Here is a 17856-nt window from a genome sequence, read left to right on the forward strand (position 1 = left end):
ATCCGCGAGCCGCGGCACGCGCCGCGACCCGCCCGGCGGCAGCGCCCCCTGCCGGGGGCAGCCCCGCGCTGCGCGCACCCGCGGGCCCGGGCGCGCCACCACCGCTCCCCCCCCCGGGGGTGGGGTGATTTTTATTCCTCGTTATTATAATTTCCCTTCATTTAGCCTCTCGCGTCCCGGCAGCGGCAGCCCCTTCGCGCCGCCAACCCGCCGGGCCGCTACCCGGAGCGCCCGCACAGCATCCCCCCCCTCCCGCGCACCCCTCTCGGAGGGGCGAGGATTGCGCATCCCCCACCCCCGCATCCCGCTCCGCCGGCCGTGCCCCGCAGCCCCGGGAGGCGGCGGCCGCGCCCAGGCTGCGCACCGGCGGCTCGCCCCGCTCTCTTAACGCGGGAGCAGCACCGACGGGAGCGGGCGGGGGGGGAACCACACACAAAAAAAAGGGTGATAGCGACAGCGCGATCATCAACCTACCGGCCACGCGAACTGGAAGGGAATAACAATCCTGCCCGTCTCGGGGGTTCTGCCTTGGTGGGAGTATTTGTTGCTGTTCAAATAGAAAATATTTCCACCGAGAACGGGGGTAGATCCGAATCCGTAGTTGCAGGGTCCGACCGGCGTGATCTTGGCCTGATATTCCTTGAGGCAGACTTTCACGTAAGTGTCGCACTCGTCCCGGGAGCAGTCCTGGTTCTGGGGGCTTTTCATGCCATCGCAGCATTCCCCATTGAGCAACTCGCCGTTTACATTCCGCACCGAGTTAAGCTGCAGCTCGAAATAGCCCGTGGAGCGGGACACCTAAAAATAAAAGCCGAAGGGGAGAGACAGCCTTGTTACTACCGCAGCAGGGGTGCAGCGCCGGCAGCGCGGGGCTTGCGGGTCCCCGGCTCCCCGCGACAACTTTCGCCGGCTGCGGGCTCAACAGAGAGACAGACAGATAGATGGATAGAGATAATATTGTATATATAAATAAGAAATGAGCAAGGTGGAAACGGAGCGGGGTAGAAGGCAGAAGGGAGCCGCGGACGCCCCGCGGCCGGAGCGGAGCCCCCCGCGCCCCGTCCCTACCTGCACGCAGGAGGCGAGGAGCAGCGCCAGGCCGAGCGCGGCGGCGCGGGGGGCCCGGCTCGGCCGGCCGGCGCCCCGCATGCCTCCTCCTCCTCCTCCTCCTTCTTCTCCTGCCGCTGCCGCTCCGCGCCGCCGCCGCCTCAGAGGAGCCCGCCGAGCCCACCGGCCACGGACCGGCGGCCGCTCGCGGCATGGGCGGCGGGGGAGCCGCCCGCAGCGCGCCGGGGGGCGCAGGGCATGGGCTGCCGGCGGGGCCGCCCGGAGCGCTCCACCACCGCCGCCGCTCCCCTCCCGCGGGCTCCGCTCGCCCTCTGTGCGCCTCGGCTCCGCGGACACCCAACAAGTAGGTGCCGGAGTGACAGCTTCATTACCCATTCGCCGCCGCGGCCGCCGCCTTCATATTAATGAGGGGGACGGCCCGGCCCCGCGGCCGAGCGGGTGGGGCCAGCGCCGCTCCCGCCGCGGCTCTTAAAGGGCGGCGGGCGGCCCTCGCTCCGCCCTGCCCTGCCCCGCCGGCCCCAGGTGGTGGAGAGGGGGGATGAGGGATGCGGGACGCTCGCGGGAGGGGTACGCGCTCCCCACGTGTCGGTGGGTGCGGGATGAGCGCACCCACGGTGTTAGAGGGATAGCCCTGGGATGGGTGTGTGTGCCCGCGGCGTGGAGGAGGGCGTAGGGTGGATGTACCTCTGGTTGTAGGGGAGCGCGCGGTGCGTGCGCCCACGCTCGTGTGGAACTGCCCAGGGCGTATGCGCAGATGGGCATGGAAGAGTACACACAACCAAGGAATGCTTGGGGTGGGAGCACCCCGGCAATGCAGGAGTTGGCACAGCTGTGGAAGAGTGCTCAAGGTGGGATCACCTACAGCTGTCAAGAAGTGCTTTAGATAGGATCACCTAGAGCTGTAGAGGAGCACTCAGGGTGGGGTCACTTACAGCTGTGGAGTGTTCGGGGTGGGATTACTTACAGCTGTGGAGGAGTGCTCAGGATGGGATCACCGACAGCTGTGGAGGAACACTATGCACCCACAGTCATGGAGAACTGCATTGGTTGGCTGTGCCTGCAGTCATGTAGATGCATGGTGTATGCAGATGTAGGTGTGGAGGAGAACGTTGTATAGGATCATCCACAGCAGTGGAAGAGCATGCATGGTGCATGGTCTTGCAGCTGTGGAGGAGCGTATGGGGTGGGTGCACCCATAGTTGTAGAGGAATACCAAGGGTGGAAGCACCCACGGCTCCAGAGGAGCGTGTGGGGTGCACACACCCAGAGCTGTGTAGGACCACCCATGGTGCATGCACACACGGCTGTGGAGTAGTGCACGGGGTGTGCACACCCACACTCATGAAGGCACAAAGGGTGTGTGAACCCACGGTCCGGGAAGAGTTCACACAGGATGGCTTTTAGAGTGCTCTCAGTGACATGTGCACTGCACAGAGCAGATGGCCAAGTGGTGGGATCATGTCCTCCTCCAGTGGTGGCTCAAGCAAGTATGAGAGTAACTGAGCAGAGATTTCTCCTTTAGTTTAAGCACCCTGTGATTTTGATCCCTGCTGACAACTATGAAAGCTATACATCCAGACAACTGCATGCTATGGATACACTATCAAAGCCCAGATCTGCATTTAGGACCTAAGTTTTCCTTCTGTTTCTCTCCCTCCCCCCCTCTCCCCATTTAACTCTTTACTACTGATCATCCACCGGAGGGGACAATTGGAGAACAAACAGCTCAGAAATCAAAGGGCTGTTACGTTCCCCTGCGCAGAAAACCTTTCACAGAGCCTCCCCCTGCCTTTTCAGCACCCCGGCTGCCCCCCGTCCCTCCAGCAGCCAGCCGGCACGCTGCTCCTCTGCTATTCATGGCCAGCGTGCAGCTGCAGCTACTCTCCTAGGCTGACACAGCAGCAGCTGCTATATGTGTGCCAGCTGGCCAGCCGCTCTCCAAAATCCTCTTGTCCGCCCCGCTCCCCTTGCTTTCCTGCTTCCCCACCTACAGACCTGCTTCTCCTTCCCCACCATGTCTCCCACTTGCCACAATCTGCTCCAGTTTCCTGTCTCCCCACTGTCCTGAGCCTACCCCTCTGCTGTCCTGGTTCACCTTACTTGCTCTCCAGGAAGCATCCCTTACTTTCCCTCTCATCCCTCCGGAGCTCAAACAGGAGCTCTCTGAAGTGGAGCGGTGAATATTGCTTTTAATTATTTTATGTGTCCTCTCTTTGAAACTGTGCCTCCCAACATAACTGCACTCAAGCATTTTTTTGGTTAAGATAACCTCTGGGATAACCACCTTTAGAAGGCGGTAGAGGGAAAGAGGGGGGAGCTGAGGGAGGGCTGTCACGGTGGGTTGAGGTGTTATTTTGAAGCTGCTACCTTTTGCTAATCAGATGCTCTGCTGAGCCCATACTCTTTGCCCAGCTGAGCTGCTCGCTGGCTTCCAAATGGACAGGCAAATGCTCTTTAGTTTTTGACTGCTTTTTCTGGTGGCTGAAGGGAAGGAGTTTCTTAGACAAGCTTTCTGCCTAAAGATTATTTTGTGGTGGATGGCAGCCAAAATATTTTGCAAGACAGGTATTTTGTTTTCATGTATCATCATAAACAAACATAAAACCTCACAATCTACCTTCAGCATTATGCGGTCAATATGCCTGTGGAGGAAGACATATATTTTTATCACCAAGCTAAGCAAATGTAATACAGAAGAAAGATGATCCAGTAGTTACAGCATATGCTCGGTCTCTACAGAGCCGAGCTCGGTTACCTGCTGCATCACAGAATTTCTTTGTTACCTTGAGCACAGTGCGTGCTCTTTTTGTGCTTTGGTTTCGCCTTTGTAAATATTCTACAGTACTCGAAGACTCTGGTGCCATTTTAAAATGCCTTTTCTTGCTGTAACCTGACTTCACAGGAGCAGAGAGGGGAGGTGCAGTTATTTCCAGGAATTCTCTCTGCTTGGGGAAATTTTCATTTTATTCTTCTCGGTGCTGCAGCCCCATTTTCAGCCTGAACTCCTTAGTTCTCTTGCCATGGTTATTATTTTTCAAGTGCTGTGGAATTTCATCTATTCTTCTTTGGGTATGGAAAGTTGTTTCATTACAGTTAAGCACAGATATAGTGATGGTTTTCAGGTAATGCAGCAAAAGTATTTCTTAACAAATGAATGTTGAGCTTTTGAAAAAGCCTGGTGGCCAGATCTGGAGGTGAATGCTCAGCAAGGCTAAGAGGAGCCATCACTCCCAGCTTGGACAATCTGCATCAGATCAGCCCAGAAGGAGGACAGTCACAGCCTCCCCTTCCTAGTAGGGCTGCCTTCCTCTAGAATCCGGAAGGAGATGAAGTTGGGTAAGATGAAAAACAAAATATCCTGTGCAGCCTTTGGGTGCCTCGGTCACTTCCAACAGGCCGCCAAACTTCTGCATCCAGGAGTGCAGTGGCAGGGTTTGCCCCCTTCTTCCTGCAGCATTTCCCAGGCTCTGGACCCCTGACACAGGACAGCTCGCAGGACTGGGCTTCCCCCACTCTGAGCAAGCACGCTGGAGGCGGCTGGCTCCATAACTCATTCCCAATCAGCTGCACGCTCCAAGGCCTGCTCGAGGCCCCGGCTGCCAAGTGTAACATGTCTCCTCTTACAGCCACACCTGCAGCCCAGCCTGCTGTCACCCAACCCGCCGCCTCTCCCGGCCGGCCTGCATCTGGCTGCGCCCTGCGCCAGCAGCCATCCTTTTTCCACTGGTGAGGCCAAGACCTTTCCTTCCCCACTGCAGGGTCATCCTCCCCTCGCCTTCCCCAGAAAATGGTCCCCGTGCCTTTGCGGGTCGTGGGGCTGTCCATGCAGTCCCGTGCAGGCGGGCACCTGCCTGCTGCTCAGGGGGAGTTGATATAAATTTCCCTATGCCGAGCACAAGCTTTGAGGTGCTGCACTTTTGCTCCCTCCCTACCAAAACAATAGCTGTTGAGATCCAGATTAAAAAAACCATAAATATCTTCCCATTGCTGCTCCCTCGCTTCCTCCTGCTGCTGCTCCTTCTCCTTTCTCTGGCAACCCCAGCTGATGGTAGCAAGTGGGAATCAGGAGCTGTGCATGAAAGAGGGGTGGAAATAGGGCTGAGAAAACTCATGCTTGACTTTAACTGGAGTTTGAGCTTGCAGCCAGCAGTTACTCATCCTGCACAGGGGACACGAGTGGAGAACATCGGTCCCTCTGGCAGGGGAGGGATGCGCTCACCGCCAGTCTCAGGCAGGGTGGAGTGCCGGCATCCCACACCTCCTCATTCCCAGCCCTCTGGGCCAGGATTTTTTGCTTTTGAGCTCTGGCTGTGCACTTGTGCTAAGTTTATGCCTGTATGCAAACCCTTTGCAATTATGCTCATTAAATCATTTGCGTAAAATATCCCTGGAGGATCATAGCACCTAGGAAGTGGCCAGGTTCATCCGTGTGCTGTAGGGAAGTCAGAGGTATAGGGATGTCATTTATGTGTATGCATATGGATATGGACATATATCTCACCCAGGCTGGAATGTGTCCACTTGGGAAAGCTAAAGGCAAGAAGATCACTTTGGATGTTGTCCATGTGAACTTTGGCAGGGTAGGAGTTAACCCTCCCTTTCTGGCCAGAAAGGCTACAGCTGCCTGTCCTGAGATCAAGGCATTTCAGGACAGACCCAGCTGTGAGGAATTAATTTCTCTCCTTTCTCCTCCAGGAGAAGCCCTATGGGTCAGGGCTAAGAACATGGATGGAGAATACTGCTCAGGAACAGAACTAGAGGGTAACCAGAGGAGAAGGATTTTTCTTTCTCTCTTGTTTGTGGAACTTGGCTGGAGCAAGGTATTTTAAGCTTTGCTGTGGACTTGGCAGGACAAAGACATGTCTTGCCCCTCAACTTTGACTGAAGTCCTGTTGGATTTGTATGGCTCATGTAATGTCTTTAACAAGTGTGTGCATGCATGTGCTTGCTCTTCATGGCAGCAAAGCAGACTTGAATTGCAAAGATGTTGTTTTAAAATATCTTCCAGTATAAGACTGGGGAGTGCTCTCTCTTAGTTAGGATAGAGCTACTGGTACAGCCCAAGAGAAGATCAGGTGGAGAAAGCATAAGGTAGTGCTTATATTTGTCTTCCTTCCCAACTACTACTAGGAAAGTAAAGTTATGCTTGATGGAAGCTGTGCCAGGAAGGGAGCTAAGATCTTGGCACTACCCTTTCCTATTTCAGTGGTTGCCCAGCTCTGATCTGGCACCAGTCTCTGTGGGCTTTAAAGCAGAAAAAAAAAAGGTGGTTTCCTATCATTTCAGCTTTGCAGCCTGGCATGCTTTCTTCTTGTGGGGCTTGGTCTTCTGCCAGCAGAAGCATATGTTGAGTCTGGCCTGAGAAGACAGTTGGACTCAGTTTGTACAGTTGGGTACTAAAGGCCAGCAATATTGATAAAGTGAAAGAGAACCACTGAACACAGCCTTTGAGAGTTCCTCCCAACTCATCACCCCCTGTGAACACTTGGGGTGAGGGTGGAAATGTTAACTGGTCACTTTGGGCAAAAAAAAATTAGAAAACCAGCTCAGCTGATCTTACTTCTGAGACTCAATTTGCTCCCTTAAAAGGGGAGTTCTTGCTTTCCTAGTGGCTTATCTTCTTTGTGGGTTTTCAAAAAACAACCCATCAGAAAAGCCTTCTCAAAACTGACTGAACCATGCTGTGTCTGCTATCCACAACCAGCCTTTGCTCCTCAGGTTCATTGCAGTCAGCCTCAAAGAAACCTTTGCCTATGACCTCCCTGGTGCATGAATCACAGAAAACAAGGTCAGATCCAGAGATTGTCTAGTTTATCCCATTCCACAAGGAAGGACAAACAGTGCCTGCTTCCTGCATAACAGGTGAGTATCCGACCTCTTATTAAAAACATCCCCAGATAGAAATTTCCTAGCTGTAATAACCTGTGCTGGTGATTAACCACCAGAACATGTACACTACTGCATTACTGCACTTTGATCCCGCTTCTTGACCTGCTTGCCATGGATGTGGAACACAGCAAATTCCCTTCCTCTTTGCTGCTACCCTTTGTGTATTTGAAGACTACTGTTTGCCTCCCTCTGATGTCTCTTCTTTACAATGGGAAAGAAAAAATATCTTTCTGGTCTTATGTGATCACAGACCATATTTTCTAGACCCTTTATCATTTGTGTGGTCCTACTGTAGTCCCTCTGCCCTGGTTCCTCAATTAAAATCTGATGCCCCAAATTGGACACAGAGTTCCAGTGAGATCTTAGCAACACTGGATGAGATGAGAGAAACACATCACAGACCAGGCAGAAGTCACTCTTGGCTATGCATGCAACATGATGCTTGCTTAAATATTTTTTTTCCCTACTCTTTTCTTTCTTGCAACAGCATAATGGTCTTGACTTCAGATATTTATAGAACATTCCTTTATTTGTTCCAATTTTCTCTGTAAATTCCAGTGACATTGCCTTGTGCTTTATTCTTCAGCTCCTCCCTTTCCTAAAAAGGAGTTATGTCTCACTTCTCCAGTATTCTGACACCTTGCTAGTTCTCTGTGGGATCCCAGAGAGCTGGTAACAGCCGTGAGATTGCTTTAACAAGCAGTCTAAGCACATTATATGTAATCCAGGCAAGTATTCTTTACTTATTCTTTCTTCTTTCTAGACTGAGGTCTTTCCCTGTCATCCGTGGCACTAATTGTGTTAACCATTTGGCTACAAGTGGTCTCTTTACTCAAAGCTGTGGTGAAGAAGGCAAGTGCTTCCACTCTCTTTACATCACTCATTGCTAGTTTTTCTTCCCTTTTGGATAGTTCTTCCATGGCCTTTATGTCACTGATAATGTATTTTATGTTTTCTTCATGCGCTGTTGGTCCTGTTGGTTATATTTCTTTTTGCATCTTAATTTTTCCTTCTTGGTCCCTATATCTTCAGCCTATGCATTTACATTCCCAGGCAGGTGAATCTCTTTTCCATTTTCTTGATACACTATTTCTAGTGTTAGAAGTCATGATTTATGCAAATAGTCTGTCTCTTACAAAAGTTGTTTTCCCTGCTCTGCTGGGATTGTTTGAATTGATGTCCTTACCATTGTTTCTTTAATGTGCTGCAAATTTTCCTGAATTCTCTTTTCTCTGAGACTTGTTTCTCAGGATTATCAGTTCTATGAGGTTTTTGAAATATGGATTCTGGAAGTCCATTGTGTTTATTTTGCTGTTTTCCTTCGTTTCTTTCCTATGACATGTGAACTTTGTTGTTTCATGGTCATTCTCACCCAAGCTGCATTCCTCTTGTGTGTTATAAGTGGTTCCTTCTCTTTAGTTAGTCAAACTCAGTTCTCATTTGGATTATGTAGAGAGGTTTTAATCTCTTCTTATTTATTCCTTATGCTGTTTCCATGATTTCAGCAGGTGATGCCTTATCCTCTTCAGCATCCCTCCAATGATTTTCTAATGAGTAATGCTATTCCCCCTCATTTATAATATCTCTGCCCAAATACTTGATGTTTGTATTTACCTGCTCACTTTTGAAATCAGTCCTTGTGGATCCTAGTTGCATTAATTTAGCAGGTCAGGGCACAGAGATGCTCTTTCTGTCTTGAGTTGAATGCTAGCTCTGATCACCAGTTTTTTTTTTTTTGGAATGTCCATCCAGGTTCAAGCAAGTCAAAACCTTCCTGTTGGTACCACCTGCACAGCCATGCATTCATTTCCAGGAACAGAGTTATAAGTAGCTGATGCCACTCGTGACCAAAATAGCTAGTGCTTTATTCATGGAAGGAATTTTCCCTTCCTCCTTTAATACATCAGTTGGCCTGACCAATGCTACAAAACCCCACTCAGAATGTGTTGAATCCAGCCAAATGCCAACACATCAGATCTCTAATTCTCATGGAAAATTCATAGGGAAATTACCCAAGATACAATTATCTCTTTATCCAATTGAAACCCTATCTAGATTCATACTAAGCCACTGACATCTTTGATAATCTGCTGTGAGAGGAGGGAGGCCTGACGTGCCTCTCCTACATCTGAACCACTTGGCAGAACAGGAGCTGTTGCTGACCAGGAGCTACTTTTTTCCTGCTAAGTGGAGGTGGCAGAATTCAGGAAAATGCAGTAAAATATCCATGTCTTTGGAAAGGACGTATTCAATGAGCAGGGAGGAAAGCAGAGATCTGTCTATGCAATAAATTCCTACGGTGCGGTGTATTGAGGTATCAGGTGTATGCACATAGATGTAATGGTACTTTTCACTCCTTTCACCATGATAGCCATGTGGCTGGCCTTGACCAGCTCACAGCTTCTTAAACTTAAATGGGAGTAAGATGGAGAGTGTGGTAGGAAAAAAAAGAAGAAAAAATATGAGGCATTTAAAATTCTTATTCCACCTTCTTTATTTGAAAGCAACCTACTCACTGACAGTAGAGTGGGGTTCATGCACTCCCCACTGATATTACACTCTTGCACAGCAGCATCCTCAGCTGATATTGTCCATTATTTCTGATTACCTGGAAATATATTTCTGATACCCAGCATTGGAGGCGTAGAGATTGCTTTTTGTTAGGCTCCTCTGTCATGTAGAGACCGCAGTAACACGATGTGCTTTGCTGTAAAGCAGTCAGACCTAAGGAAGTGCAGACCTGTACCTGGCACTGCTTAACACGATGTGGTGACGTCCCAGGGTGAGCATCACGCCAGTCCAGCCTCAGCAGCAAGGAGGCACAAGAGAAAGCTCTTCCAGGGCAAAGACCTGGTATTGCACTTACACAGTGACACAGATTAAAAGCAGAAAAAAAAAAGACAATAGCTATGACATTCCGATAAATTCTTTCCAGTTACTAATGCACTTATTTGAATTGCTGTTTGATGCACAGTTTGATCTGATGTGCCTGTTCATGCAATCTTTCTTCTCTCTCACTGACACCATATTTTGATAAATAAAGTCAGGTATCTTCCTAAAAAGTTCTCTCTCTGGGATTCTGTATGGCTGAGGTTGTCAGAGAAGTGATTGTCCACATCATAGCTCTTGAACTAAAATACTTGTGCTCCTGCCTCTATTAACACTTGGATCTTAGTCAGTCTTTGACTTTTCTTTCTTCCAGTGCCTTCCAGCACTTTCTGTAAGAAGGCACTGTGCAGGAACAGACCTCCAGCTTACAGAAGACAGCTCAATTCATTTGAGATAAGTGACTGGGAGCCAGGACCATGCCATCCACTGTGCTGGATCAGAGTCATGTTCACAATTCATCTGTTTATGCCCCGATTAACCATTCAAATAAAATTTTTTATCACTCCTAGTTAAAAGCAGACATAAATGAGAGCTTCCTCTTCTGAACAAGAGGCCTTGCTCTGAAACAGAATTCCTTCTTCTGGAGCCAGGCAAAATAACCAAGTGGGGCGACAGATGATTCATCTATCAGCACTCTTCATCAAAAACTGTAGCTAAAACAAGATTACTAAGAAGAAGAGTGCTATTAAAGGAGGAAACTGCTGCTGTAATTTTGTTAAGGAACATGAGATTATTTAAAAGCCTTTTAAAAAGTGTGTTTGTTCCGGGAGAGGAGGGGTGAGGGAGGATTTGAGAGGAAAGGAGAAGGGAGAGAGATTATTAGTCTTTCTTGCCTGTAAAGATTCATGCTGCCTCCCTTGTCCTAGACAGCAAAGTGATTTCAGAAGCCTTTGTAAGTCATTAGGCCAGCGCTAATGAATAGGGGACAACCTGCACCTTAGCTTTGCAGGGCCTGAAATCATGGAAAAAAAAGTTTGTGGGACGTAAAGGATTTGGTGCACTGTACTGCACGTAATTGCAGGTTAAGTTTTTTTTCCAGCCTGTGTTTTTGTTCCTGACAGTGACAAGCCCCAGAATACTCACACAGCAACACAGCAGCAGTCTCACATTGTTCAGTGGCTTTATAAACTCTCAAAGCCATGAACAAGTGAGTCTCAAAGTGTGTGCCTCGCTTCACTCACCGATAACCAGGTTTGCACCTGCTCAGCACACAAAGCAGCGATGAAGCAGGTACTGAAACAGGCTGCCACCACTTCCAGCAGGATCCTCTGTGTCTCGTTCACAGTGAATTACACAGCACACACATGTCAGCGCAGTGACCCTGTACGAGGGGGGGCAGGGGGAGAATCCCAGAGCTTGGGGAGCAGGGATTTGGGTGATTCTGTGGGGACTGATCTGGATCTGGCCGAAGACCTTAGCCGGGTGCTGCTCCTGGGTGGGGTCTGCCCCCAGTCCACTGGGTCTCTCACCAAGCCAGGCCAGCACAGCTGTCCCTGGGATTGAGGGCAGAACCTTAGCCTGGAAAGTCTGAGATCCTATTCTGCTTCTGAATGTGGCTTCTTCAGATACCAGCTGGATGTACCACAGGTATTATTGAGAGAGACAGGAAGAGGATTTGTGCCCTGCAGACACAGGTCACTTGTCTGGAGTTACATGTAGTCCCTCCAAATGGGATTCTGCATAGGGAAAGCTAAGGCACCAAAGGCATCCATTTAACCAGATACTTCAGTTGTACAAAAAGCATTTTGTGTACAGTGTCAACCTGCAGCCAGAGCTGTGCATTTTGATCAGGTTCTCAAGGTCAGACAGAACCTTGGTGGTGATCTGGTCTGACCTCAACTGGTTTTCAGACTTTTGCTCTGTTTGCTTTTATTAAAAGAGAGGCTCTGCACCAGGGCTCCCAGGATGGGCCGCTCACGAGGCAGAATTTGGCCCAGGGGATGCCTAAAATATTGGAAAAACACTGCTGAGCAGCAGAAAGCTCCGGGACCCAGCAGAGGTTGTGTCTGTCCGTTTCTCCAAGATAACAGAAGAGTGCTCTGGAATGGAGCTGATACCTGTTCATTCATTGTGTGTCAAAGTTGCACTGCTGTCATAAATTAATGGATGTTTTAAATCCACTGAGCAGAATGCTATAAAACTTTGGCTTTGTGATGTGTCAGGATGGGGGGTTCGGGAGAACTGCAGCAGTTTTGGACTTCAAAAAAAGGAATTTTATACAAAGGAGCTTGGAAGTTGAGAGAGGTTCCGGTAATGAACAATTTTAAATTTATGCTGCAAAAAAAAAAGTTCAGGATGTCGCTTGTTTTCTGTAGTTAATCCCTTCTAAATATTTAGGGGAAAAGAAAAAAAAAGGGGGAATGGAAATAGTGGTTTGTTTTAAAATAGGATCAGAGGTTCTACTAAACACATGAAGAAATATTTCAGCTTATTGTACCCTGGGATCCCTCCCCTCAAACCCTACTCGATGCATCCTGGAAGAGCCAAAAATGAGTTTGCATTTTTAAAATGTATGTCTAGGATTTAGTAGCTTCCGAATTTGGTTTCAGCCTTCAAAGCGTGTGTGTCCAAAGCATGTGTCACACACGAGCTGTTATGAGAGTATGCAAAGAAATAGGGAATCAGACCTGCTGTTACTGTAATGTGCAAACTGACCTGGGGCTGGGGAGAGACCCCTCAGCTCCGCCGTCAGACCCTTTGTACAACTGGCACTGCCTCCCCTCACTGCCCTGCCTTATGAAATCTCTCTCTGCAGGCCAGCAACGTGCCCAAGGCCTCTGAAACCCTGGATCCATCCAGCATGGACCAAAACACACGGAGCTGGCTGCACGCCCAAACGCAGGGGTTTGTGGGTGTATTGTGTCCTTGCATACATTTCCAGGGAAAACATATTACACCTAGCTTCAGATGCCAAACTTTTCCAATTATGAGAGAACAGTAATTCACCAAGGAGCAAGTATTCCTTCAATTTCCTTTCCTTGGAAATGATACTGAGAATCTGTTCTGAATGGAGGCAGATGAAAAATGCTACATGTTAATGCATATTCTGGGTTAGCTGTCTTTGTTAAATTAGAATGAATGCTGCTCATTTCCCATCTGGTCCTCTTTGACATTACTTCCAGAATATATTCACAGCTCTTATTTGTGCAGTACAAATGGCTGGCTGTAGTACCAACTTTACCTTTTATAGGCTGCTAAAATGTTGGTGCCAGATCGCAAAATAACGTTCTACTTCTAGGAAGCATCTGTGGGCATCGCGTGCTCCAACAGCTTTCTTTTTTTCTTACTCTTATTTTCTTTAAATGTAACCATATATGTGAAGTGAGTTTGTTGTCAAACCAAGTGAAAGTTGACGGTTTGACAGCCCTGGAGCCTGCAATCTTCCTCGAGCAGCGAGGATGCAGCAGGCAGATCAAGCAACGTGCTATCAGCTCTCTCATCTCTTCTGCACAGCCTTCCCCGAGGGCTAAAAGCGCAGATATTTCTCCATCTGCAGCTGCTGGTTGGTGCCTTTGCTGGCTGCAGCGCCCAGGGATTTTTTTGCTCTGGATCCCTGCACGCTCCCGGTTGCCCTGAAAAATACCAATGCAACAGCAGCAGAACAGCTCTCAGCCAGCGCTGGATCCGGCGCTGCTGACCTGAGCTGGTTTTCTGATTATTCCGAAATCTTCCCATCCGTGTTTGTTTCTGGCAGTTTCCTTAGCAGGCTCCCCGTCCCAGCAACCTCCGCCCCTGCCCTCCGATGCATTTCGGACCCACCTTGGTAAACAGAGTGTTGTGATCCGAAACGCCCACATTTGTCTGCCCGGAGTGACCAAGGGCTGCGGCGTCGCGCCGGGAATTCTCACCATAGCAACTACCGGCATTGACAGAATTTGGTACTCATTAAATAGGCTGTTTGTTTACCTCTCGGGCTGCGAGAGCAGACTACAACCTGTGCTGAAACACCGCCAGCTGAACAATGCCGGGCTGCCACTAGAAACTTCACGTGTGAAACAGATAATTACTGTGTTCTGTAAGTGAAACAGATACAGAAAGCCTGCGTGGGGTGGGAGTGCTGAAGATGTAGGGTGACATGGTATTATTATCAGAAGATCAGCAAGCATGTTCATCAGATGCTGCGAGGTGCTCTCGATGGATCTAGCAGAAAGCGAGTCCTTCTGGTCACATCCCTTGATCTAAATGGATGCATTCACGGAGGTCAGTTCATGGACTTAGCAAGCAGCAAATGCACAGGGCAGGAAGGGGAGGGAGGAATAAATTATCGGTACCCCAGCAGAAAATACTGAAGCTTGTGGACAGAAGCTCGGTGCTCAGCCTCTCAGGGGTCAAATGTATGGGAGGGGTTTTTAAGATGGTTGTCAGTGCCCAAAATACAGAATCGCCTAACTGTGCAAAAGTGATTTACAGAAAACATCTCCCATCATCCATTGCCACAACCAACAATGTGGCATCAGCCAGCCTCTGAGCAACCCTGTTCTTCCAGTGGGACATAACCTGGAGCGGGTCCGCTGTCAGCTCTGAACAGCAAAGGATACAGGTGCTAAAAACAAGAGGAAGCACCACAGTTGAATCTCTTCTGCACACCCCAGAGCTGCCCAACCTCCTTAGCAGTGCCTCTGTCAGGGCAATGTCTTTCAAAGACTGCACAGGGGTGCTGTGGGGCACTCACCACTGCATGGGTGGGAGCAGGTCGATGATCAGCCTTGGCATAAGACCTCTGAGCTGTGCTGTCTGTCCCACGGGTGCTCTGCAGTGGGTGCAACTGCCCCTGCTGCACCCTGTCAGCAAAGCCTTGGGGCAGCCTTGTAAAATCAGCCAGTGAGTCCCCAGCACAGCCAAATCCGCGGAGAAGGAGCACGTGTGGGCATGACCAGAGCACAGACTGGGAGCACTGAGCACTGAACATCCAGCATCCCGTGGCACACAGCTGCAGTTTCTGTCCAGCACCTGAATTACACTGACCGCTGCTCCACTCCTCCCCTACAAGTCTCCGATCTGGGTGGGAATTCCTGCTTGCCCCTTCCTGTCTGCTGCCTCAGCACCGCTGAGGTTTAGGAGGTTGTCGGCAGTGAGGGGCCCAATCCAGACAGCAGCCTCAGTCGGCGGCTGTAAAACACTGAAAGAGGAAAGAGAGGTCACAGTGCATATCCCTCAGCTGGCATTCTCATTAAAACGGGGCAGGGCTGCTGCCCCAGGCAGGGAGGGGACGGGAGGTGGACCAAAGTCACTTTCCATACCATCACCTAATTTAGCGTTTCAGTAAGAAGGACAGGTCCAAGCACCATCCCCTTTGCCTTTTGGGGAGCACAATAGGTGTTCAGTCACAGGTGGCATGCTTAGGACTCTGTGCAGGCAGGGGCTTGCAAGAAGGGAGGGCAAAGGGGATAAATACCTCTGTGACAAGGGTGAGCCTGGAAAGCAGCCTCCATAGCTCTGCTGACTGCAAAAGCCCAAGAATTCTGCAGACTTTTATTAACACTTTTCCTCAGGTCTTACCTTGAATTAACCTTTCTCCCTTCCCTAGGCAGTAATTTTTGCCTTTTTTTCCCTAACCTTATCACCTTGTTAATAGTCCTCCCTTCTTTGCAGGTGCTAACCCTTCTTTTCACTTACCTAGAGTAATTAACAAAATTAAACTCGGTGACTTCTGCTCAGATATCCCCAGACTGGAACTGCTTCTTCTCTTTCAAACCCAAAGATGGGATTTTAGACCTCTAAACCTGCCTGTTTTCTCTAACCATGTGAGCTTGTCTGATGAGGGTCACTATATCTCCATACAACCCTGGTCTTGCTTAATGGCAGGAAGGGGAAAGCCCTGTTCTCTTGTACCCGTTTCCCCGATTCCTTCAGCATCTGTTCAATTTTACAAGCACAGGGCTTTCCTTAGGGAAGCCTTGAGCATGAGGTTGGGGAGCTGTTTCCACTCCCCAACTCCTGGTACAATTATCTTTGTTTAACCATTGATGGGAGGAGAGATGGAGAACCCTGCTGCATCCCAGCCAGGTATGGATGCCCTCCTGGGGACTTTCAGGGGGTTTGGCTCCTCATCTGAGTGTGCCCATGGTGGGAACCAGGGAGCCTGGTCCCCACAGCTGGATCCTCCCTGCTCCCAGCAAGGAGAGACCCCAGAGGGCAGTGGGGAGTGAATTGTTACTGCAGCAGTGGTTTCAGCTACCAGGGGCTTGGGAAGGCATTGTGCAGGCTGGACCACCACAGCTTTGCTGCCACCAGCCAGGGCACATCTCTGAGCCCAGCTGATCTCACCCAAACCCAGATCTTGAGGTTCACTTGGACATCACAGTCCTTCACAACTTCAGTATCCTCTGCTTCTGGATGCTCGACTTTAGATGGCATAGGTTTCATTTTTTGGGATGTCAGACTCTCCTCATTCCTGCTGCAATCAGAGCACAGCAGAAGCATCAAACTGAGCCTCCAGTTTGGACAGAGAATGGGGGCAGCAGGAGCATGCCTGGAGGGGAGAGGTTATTGCTCTCCTTTGAAAGGACAGGGATGGAGTTCAGTGAAGGTATGAGGATTAAGCAAATGCTAATGCCGAGCAGGTAAATGGGTGATCAGATTAGAGGGAGAGCTGCAGGCCCTTACATGTGGGGACAAGCAGAACTGTGAGGCAGCTATGGGCCATGGGGCTCTTCTCGTAGCTGCTCTCAGAGAGGTGCTGCTGTGCCTTGTTTCCAGGCTGCTTGTGGCAGGTTGGTATGTTGCTCTTGTTCCAGCCTTACCACTTATTATGACCAGGCACATTCCACATTTCAAGGTATTTTTCTGCTGACTGTCCTATAAGCAACAGTATGACCCAAAATGTGGCCTTGAATATTTCACAGTGATCAGAGGAAGACTTTCAACAGCTAAAACTTCTTCGGTGTCAGACATTTACTGGAGCTTGAAGGTACAGAGATGTTGAAAGGTGGTTCTCTGCCATTCAGTTCTGCAAGGAGAGGGGTGCTGGCATGAGCCAGGCACTGATGGGGTGGCAATTCCCCAGTCTCATGGGGGACCTTTCAGTCATCCTTGTGTGGGGCTTCCTCAAACAGGATAAAATCGTGGTCCCTTAGAAATTCATCATGAGTTTCCATGGACAAAAGGAGACTTAGAAAGTGTATCTTTGCCCAAGAAATAAACAATGTGCAAAATGAATTACATAAAACAGGAAAAAATGTTTGCATGTGTGTTGTGGTTTAACCCAGGATAATGTGGATTTTGTACATGAATTAGTTAGGTAAGGGGGAATATGCTTTTTTTCTCCAGAGTATTTCTTTCTGCTCTCCACTTCCATGATTTCTAATGAGCTGCAATTCCCCAACTGCACTTCAAAACATTGAGGAGAGCAATTGTGAACAATGTGGAGCTGAATACCAGAAGAAAACTGGCCGGTTTTTCTCAATTCATGGCGAGGTCCCAACCTGAGTCTTTTGCTGGACTCAAACTGTCCTTGCACACTAGCAGTTGTTTCTGGTTGCTGCTTTAAAATAACACCACTGGCTTTCCTGGGGCCCTGTTCAAAGCACGGGCTGCTTTGGATTTCTCTGTGGGGAGGGAAGGACATGACTTGGTGCACATTAACCCTGCTGGACCCTTCCTCCCTGGGCTGGGCTGGGCTGCCAGGGAGACAGAGGTCAGGAGCTGAGCCTCTGCTCTCCCAAGGCCTGGGACTGCCTGCACATCCACCCACTTTAACTATGCCCCTTCCCACTGTGAAGCTGCACATCCATGCTTTGGGGCTGAATTGAAGCTGGTTTTCAAGGACAACTAAGCCCAAACCAGACCTGAACCCCCCAAATTTATCCTGGTTCAAATACCTGGGAGACAACTGATGTGAATTAGACAATAAGTCCCTTTGTTTCCCATTTCTGACTCATCCTCTTTTACTGCCTCACGTTTCCAGTGAAGAATGAGCCCAACTGCCAGTTTGGAGAATTATTTTTGTGGCAGAGCATGCCTGATGGAAGAGACACCCATTGCTATCCATTTCCATTAGCAGCCTGTCAA

At 49.5% G+C, this 17856-nt stretch overlaps 1 protein-coding gene across 1 annotated transcript in view; it reads right to left on the minus strand.

Moving 5' to 3' along the window:
* JAG2 (jagged canonical Notch ligand 2) overlaps window positions 1-1443 on the minus strand; it is a 70785-nt gene extending 69342 nt beyond the window's left edge. The window contains exons 1-2 of the mRNA XM_027674136.1: window positions 1069-1443; window positions 475-798 (exon numbers count right to left, since the gene is read on the minus strand). Of these exons, the coding sequence (XP_027529937.1) occupies window positions 475-798; window positions 1069-1443 (699 nt within the window). The remainder of the gene's footprint in view (window positions 1-474; window positions 799-1068) is intronic.
* Window positions 1444-17856: the final 16413 nt, after the last annotated feature.

This window comes from Neopelma chrysocephalum, unplaced genomic scaffold (genome assembly GCF_003984885.1).
Source record: "Neopelma chrysocephalum unplaced genomic scaffold, ASM398488v2 Primary Assembly neopelma1_24, whole genome shotgun sequence".
Classification (NCBI taxonomy): domain Eukaryota; kingdom Metazoa; phylum Chordata; class Aves; order Passeriformes; family Pipridae; genus Neopelma; species Neopelma chrysocephalum.